The sequence below is a fragment of the Pezoporus occidentalis genome, unplaced genomic scaffold (assembly GCF_034315485.1).
Source record: "Pezoporus occidentalis ecotype Australia unplaced genomic scaffold, CSIRO_AGI_Poc_V1 ctg455, whole genome shotgun sequence".
NCBI classification, from domain to species: domain Eukaryota; kingdom Metazoa; phylum Chordata; class Aves; order Psittaciformes; family Psittacidae; genus Pezoporus; species Pezoporus occidentalis.
Genome location: NW_026915786.1, coordinates 22620 through 29432, shown reverse-complemented (window position 1 = coordinate 29432; position 6813 = coordinate 22620). Strand labels below are relative to the sequence as shown.

Genomic DNA, 6813 nt, shown 5'->3' with positions numbered 1-6813 from the left:
GGGGGCGTGGCCGCGGCGGCGCAGTTGTTGGGGGAGCCCTATAATGGCGGCCGGGCGGCGGCAGCGCGGTAGCGGCGCGGAGGTAACGTGGTGCTGGGCCCGGCCCGGGCCGGGGGACGGGACCGAGGTCGAGCGGTTGATCCCCGCTCGTCACAGTCGGGGCCGCGCCGGGCCCGCCCGGGCGGTGCCTCCGCTGCAGGGGTGCGCCAGGCTCTGCGGGACCCCCGGTAACCGCCGAGGCGGGTGCGGTGCAGCGGCCCTGCCGCCCCTCGGGCCGCGCCTGGCGGGGTGTAGGCCCCGCTGCCGGCCTCCGCCTGCAGCGAGCGGTGCCTCGGTGGCTGCGCGCTGGAGCCAGGTCCCCGTAGTGCCGGTGGGCTCCCGGTTGTGACGGCAGCTCCGGGAGCGGGGCGGGGGGTGTGTGTGGTTTGTTCCATTGTGGCTGTTGCTAACGCGGCACGGAACGCGTTACCGGCTGCAGCAGGCCCGGCCCGTTTGCTTTGCGGGGCCCGGCCCGGGTCGCTGCCCTGGGGAGCGGGCGGTATTTACCGTGCGCTTAGGCAAGAACCGCGGCGGTGCTTCCAGAGCAGCCGGGCCCGCTGTGGGGGTGAAGGGAGGCAGAGAGCCCCCCCAACGCTTGGCACTGTGACACATTCTCTCTGGTACCAACGCACAGCAACCAACTCTTACACACGGAGGAGGGGGGGGTTCTGCTCGTTTTGAGCTTGATGTGAGGGTGTAAAGCAGTCTTTCCCTCAGGAGTTATTTGGCTGCTGGTGGGATTACAGATCCTGCTCTTCTCCCTTGCATGGGAGGGGGTTTGGCCCACCACAGTTTAATGCTGAGGCTGTAATCTTAATCTGTGCCTCGCAGGTGCGGGCTCGGTGCGTCTGGTGAGCAGAATCCGATGGTGGTGGTCTCATACATGCATACCACAGAGTTGTGTGGAAGGTTACGATGTGTGTGTGGTGTTACCCTGAGGCTGATGGTACCTTTTTTTTTTCTCTCTCTTTTTTTCCTTTTTATTTTTTTCTTAAAGAAAAATAAGTTTCTAAACCAGTGGAGATACTTGAACAGGCTCTTTTTGATGTGTTTCCTATTGCCTGCTTTACTGACATAAAGAGAATTCCATTTATCCCTGGCAGTGTCACAGACCCTTTCAGTTGTGCTTTATTTGCGTTGTGTTTGGCTCTGTTTGCCCAGTGATAACTGGCTGGCCAAGCCTTTTTCCCCCCTGTCTATAGTCAGTGTCCCTTTTTGGTTTGGTTGTGTGAAGGTGGTGGGGGTGTGGTTTTGGTTTGTGATCTTGCAGGGAGGTGCGTAGAGAGGGTCATGAATCTACAGCAGTGTTTGGTGGCTTTTGTTTTGGTGTGTGTCTCACTTTACTTACAGAGCAACGTCTTAACTTTTGTCCTTGCCCTGTTGAGCAGAAGTGAAAGTCAGGTGCAGGGCACAAGCTTCTGCAGTCAGTTACCCTTTAAACCTCCTGCAGCTGTAGACTCCTCAATCACAAGAGACTTGGTGAAAAATCACAGTAGTACTAAAAACCAGAAGCAGTCCAAAGCATCTGCTTGTCTTGGTATCAGTGAAAGAAATTCATGATGAAATTATACCCGAAACATTTATTTCCACAGTCATCTGCGTAACAGGCAGTGTTAATCAGATCTGTTACTGCTTGCCCACAGGCTTCAACTAGAACTTCTCCTTGCTCTTCCAGGCATCGATGGAGAGCATGGTACCATACTATTATTCCTGCAGATGCTCACAGAAGGCACTGAGAGAAAGGAGCAGGAGCATATGGGATAGTCCCGTCTCAGTGCAATGCAAGTCTAGGTTTGAATTGTTGCCACCTTGAAAACTGGGCTGTATTTGAAATGTTAATAGTCCCACCAAAATGATGTAATTTCACCTTTCACTAGTCCGTGGCAACAGGTGCAGGTTTACAGAGTAGCTTCTGGAACGTTTCAGCACTTGGATGCAGCATCAGTGTAATGCTCGGAGGCACTCTCCTGTTAGCGGCAGGGTTTCGGTAGGCCTCGTATTGCTGCACCAAACCACATGGGGGAAAATACAGCCCAGTTCTTGTTCATAAGTTTTAGTTCTGTGGGTTTTTCCCCCCTTCCCCAGAACCCTTGGTCTTGAAGATGGTGAGTAGCCAGCCTAAGTACGATCTAATACGAGAGGTTGGTCGTGGCAGTTATGGTGTGGTGTACGAAGCAGTCGTCAGGAAGACCTCTGCACGGGTCGCGGTGAAAAAGATTCGGTGCCATGCTCCAGAGAACGTGGAACTAGCTCTGCGTGAGTTCTGGGCACTTAGCAGTATCAAGAGCCAGCATCCCAACGTCATTCACCTGGAGGAGTGCATCTTGCAGAAAGATGGTATGGTGCAGAAGATGTCCCATGGCTCCAGTTCCTCCCTTTATTTACAGGTACATGAAGCTGAGGTAATGGGGTGAAAGTCATGATTCTGAACGTGTAGCTGGGAGGGAAGGAGGTGGGTAGCTAAGATCTCCGGGGTTTCTTGAGGTATCCATAGTTAGGAGAGGGTATTGTCTGCATTGTTGACACCCCAAAATAATTACATCATCTTAAAAGAGCCTGTCTGTTGAACAGTTGCCTGTACGTTGTAATGTGAAGCCAGTGCCACTCCAGAAGACTGGGGGGAGGTTAAATGCAAATCTGCTTTGATAATTTGAGGAAGCACCACAGGTGAAGCACAAGGGAGGTGCAGGCTGTTGTATTCCGCAGCAGAAGCCCTGCTGCAGGGTTAATGAGCAGATATGTCTTGGGAGACTGCTCTGAAGCATTTCTTAATCTTGAATGTCCTTGGAAGAAGAAGTAAGAGTCTTGATTTAGGAAGCAAACACTTAGAATTCTCTCAGAAAGGATCAGCAGTTGGCAGCATATGGTGAGCCATTTCCTGGTTTTGAAGAGCTATTAATATCTTCAAGGAGAGGTAAAGGTGTGATAAGTAAGGGATTAAATTTCACTCCCCTTATTTGGCTGCTGAAAATCTTCTTTAAGTTTGAAGATGCGGATGGTTGAAGAATAAGCAGTTCTGGAAAGACTTTGAAAGATAATCACATTCATTCCCTTGTGAAGGAGCTGCCCCAACTTGAAGTCCTTCCCTGGCAGGGATTTAATGTCTCTGGTTTAAAAAGTCCTGAGCCTGCTCTATGTTAATTGTGTCATCCCCAGTCAGCTTTTATCATTTCAGTTTCTGTTGTCATTCTTGCGTGTCTAATGTAGGGCCTTTTGTTGGTGAGCATTCAGCTGACAGCCCTTCATGGCTGTCCACATCCTGTTGAGCTGAGTGCTCTGTGAGCCTGAGAAAGAGGATTCTTGCCTTTGTAAGCTTGCTGTAGCTTGGTAGTTGTTACTGACCTGCTTTCATGAAGGGGTTAGGGTAACATAATACTGGCGAGCTCATGTGGGAGGTGTTAGTGCCTTACCTTCCTAGTCCTTAGTGGGTCTGTGAGAGATGTGGACGCTTGTACAGAGAGAAACTTTAAAACCCCCCAGGGTGGAAGGTGAGGAGAGCTTCCAGCTCACCTACAGCACTGGCTTTTGATGGTGGTGCCTGTTAACAATGCAGCCTGTAGATCTCACCCATGTCAGGTGCAAGCTGTTCAGAGCAGAGGGGAGTGGAGGGCAGAGCTGACTGATGAGGCTGGGATCACTTTATAATAGCATGTGCTGAAACAGAGAAAATCAGATCTCGCTTGGCTGCTCTCTACTCTCCCCACCCCAGGTGGGGGAAGTAGTGTGTTACAGAGCTGCACTGGTGTAGTGGGTGAGGAGGTTGCCTGGGGAAAGGGATATTGGTGTCTCCTGAAGGGCTGTGGGGCAGATGCTTCACTAGTGTCAGCTGAACTAAGTCAGTGAAGTGAGAGTCCTGAACCAGTCTGATCTTGTGGTGCTTTGCAGCTGGCACAGATCTGGTAGTGAAGTCTTAGTGCTGAGCTAAGATGCAGTTACAGCTTCTGTAAAGGTGTGGGGGGAAGAGCTGTGGCTTGGTGCTCGCTTGGCAGAGGGGACACCCTGCTGCCCTGTGATACCTTCATCTCAGTTACTGATTGTAGACCTGAAACAGGTTTTTTTCTAGCTCTAACCTGGATTTACTGTTTTAAGTTGGTCTGGTTTGGGTACTAGTTATGCTAGCAATTAGATAGCTATAGATTGCTAGGAATTTTGCTCTTGGATGGGAAAGGTCACTTCTTCAAAGCACTTTAAAATGTTGCTCTAAATGTGAATAGCTACCTCAATTTTTGCAAGCCTGTAGGAGCTGTGTTTGCTTTTGTATACATTGGTTGCTACTAACAAATAATTGCAAGACTTCCATCAGGATTTACCTGCTGCTTAGTGCCACCTCAGAGGAGCTGAAGAGGCAAATGTGAGCTTGTGTAACTGGGATTAGTAAAACTGATTGCTGGTTTTGCTTTGCTTTCTGTTTGAGGCAGCTGTTAGAACTGGCTGCTCAGGCTACACACTACTTATGTTCCAGAAAACAGCTGATGGATCATGATGGTGGGAGAGCTGTTCTGCAGCAGCTGTGCCTGTAGATTAGCATTCTCCTAAGGGAAGGGATCCTGTGTTAATGCTTGCTAGGATACATTCCTGTGGAAGGAATAGAGAAGCCTTTAAAAACCTGTTGTGGAGCAGACAAGCCCCTGGCACTGTTCAGTTGCTTGTTAAGACTTTGTTTATAAGTTAAAGTTGTTGACCAGATGGGTGGGACAGGCTTTGTTGGGCAGGGACACTGTCCAGCTGGAGCAGATGGGAGTGCAGTGGCCACTGAGTGTCTTTCAGAATAGTTATTCAGCTTCTGGGCAAGAGCATGAGCTTGATATGCTTCGTCTGCATGAAAGTGAGGGGGCTGTCAAACAAACACTGTGACTTCTAGTTTTATTAAATCAGAAACTTGGCATGAGTTTTTCTTTTCACCAGTCGAAGTGTCTTCCTCTCTGGACTGTTGAGAGGAGGATCCAAACTCCACGTGTTTTTCCATCATATCTTTACATTCTTGTGATCATCAGGTAGTTACGGTATTTCTTTTCCTTGTTGCAGCTTGTAGAGACCTCATTAAAAGGAGAAATAGTCTTTGACCCCAGGAGTGTTTATTACCTCTGGTTTGTGATGGATTTCTGTGATGGAGGAGACATGAATGAGTATCTGTTGTCCCGAAAGCCAAACCGCAAGACCAACACCAGCTTCATGCTTCAGCTCAGCAGCGCCCTGGCATTCCTGCACAAAAATCAGATTATTCATCGTGATCTCAAACCTGACAACATTCTGATCTCTCAGAGCAGGATGGATGCAAGTGACTTGGAGCCTACCCTGAAAGTGGCTGATTTTGGGCTGAGTAAAGTATGCTCAGCCTCAGGACAGAACGCCGAGGAGCCAGTCAACGTAAATAAGTGTTTTCTATCAACTGCATGTGGGACTGACTTCTATATGGCCCCTGAGGTCTGGGAAGGACACTACACTGCCAAAGCAGACATCTTTGCACTGGGGATTATAATCTGGGCAATGCTGGAAAGAATCACATTTATAGATACAGAAACCAAGAAGGAACTCCTGGGGAGTTACGTCAAGCAGGGGACAGCGATCGTGCCCGTTGGAGAGGCCCTCCTGGAGAACCCCAAAATGGAGCTGCTCATCCCTGTGAAGAAGAAGTCCATGAACGCTCAGATGAAACGGCTGCTGAAGGAGATGCTGGCTGCCAATCCCCAGGACCGCCCCGATGCCTTTGAGCTGGAGCTTCGATTAGTCAACATCGCTTTTAAGGACAGCAGCTGGGACACGTGATGGGGGCCCGGCTGTGTGTGTGTGTGTCCTGATAGAGCTGCTTCTCACTGAACTGATAGCGCAGCTTAACAGCAGTAAAAGAAACGAGCCTGAACTCCAACCTGCAGGGTGTAGTTTCTACCAAATGAATCTCTTTTTGAGTCTCATGATACGAGTGTCGAGGCGGCTGCTGTGCGTTGATGTGTATAATACCAGGGTGTTACATGCAAGTGTAAGGTGTGACAGTGTTTGTCGGTGTATGCTGGCAGTGGGATGTCTTTAAGAGCTGAGGCTTTACTTCTAGCACTATGTCATGGAGTATTTCGTACATTCCAGTTTCCTATGTGAGTATTAGGAACTCTAATGGAAAAAAGATTTGCATGCTGGTAGTGCAAATCTTCAAGCTTTGTAAAGCAATTCTGTGTATATATTTATGTATATGAGTGACTGGGAGTGTATGGCACTTAAATTATTTGGTGTGGGTCTGCATGATTGGGGTCTGCTAGAAAACAAGATGAAGATAGATGAGAAGCATTCCTCCTCCTTCAGGCCTGAATAACTTGATTATTTATTTTTGTTATCTAATGTCAAAGAGAGGCTCTGAGACTTGACAAAGAGAAATTGCAGTGCAAGGGGCTCAGCAGTTCTCAAAGTGCTGATGTGGCCACGCTGAGCACTTACAGCTTCATGAGCTTGTCACTGGGAGTCAGAACCGTATGCAGTTGGGTACTAGCAGGTTGCCTTGCTCTTTATAATCATTCAGTTTTGCTTTCTCCTAGGGATCAAACACTTGATTAATCAGTTAATCTACACTTTCACACATGCTCTCTACTCCTCTATCTATAATTCAATAGCACTTTGAGGATTTATAATAAGAGTACTTTGGGCTTAGCTTATGGAAAATGAATGAGGGAATCCAGCAGCATAGAGTGTTCTTTTTAAGATTCTTTAAAATATGGGGGTGGTTTTCCCATTAACTAGATCTGACCAGTGACAATGGTCATGGCCTCTTCCTTTCTGGCACTACCT

General features: G+C 48.7%; 1 protein-coding gene across 3 annotated transcripts; it reads left to right on the top strand.

Moving 5' to 3' along the window:
- On the top strand, positions 1–6401 carry PDIK1L (PDLIM1 interacting kinase 1 like). Of its 3 annotated transcripts, none has more exons than XM_062635484.1 (3): positions 1–82; positions 1037–2426; positions 5065–6401. In XM_062635484.1, exons 2-3 carry the CDS (start codon positions 2142–2144, stop codon positions 5803–5805), a joined length of 1026 nt encoding a protein of 341 aa, XP_062491468.1. In that variant the 5' UTR covers positions 1–82; positions 1037–2141; the 3' UTR covers positions 5806–6401. The 3 variants fall into 3 exon arrangements, with proteins under 3 accessions (XP_062491468.1, XP_062491470.1, XP_062491471.1); XM_062635486.1 differs by having other exon boundaries at positions 30–82; positions 2125–2426; XM_062635487.1 differs by lacking the exon at positions 1–82 and adding an exon at positions 737–890 and having other exon boundaries at positions 2125–2426.
- The last annotated feature ends 412 nt before the right edge of the window (positions 6402–6813 follow it).

Bases quoted from the DNA above. Each gene is read 5' to 3' on its own strand.
- PDIK1L (XM_062635484.1), top strand. From the start codon at position 2,142: ATGGTGAGTAGCCAGCCTAAGTACGATCTAATACGAGAGGTTGGTCGT. The intron at 2,427-5,064 runs GTACATGAAGCT...TCCTTGTTGCAG, and splicing joins GTTCCTCCCTTTATTTACAG to CTTGTAGAGACCTCATTAAA.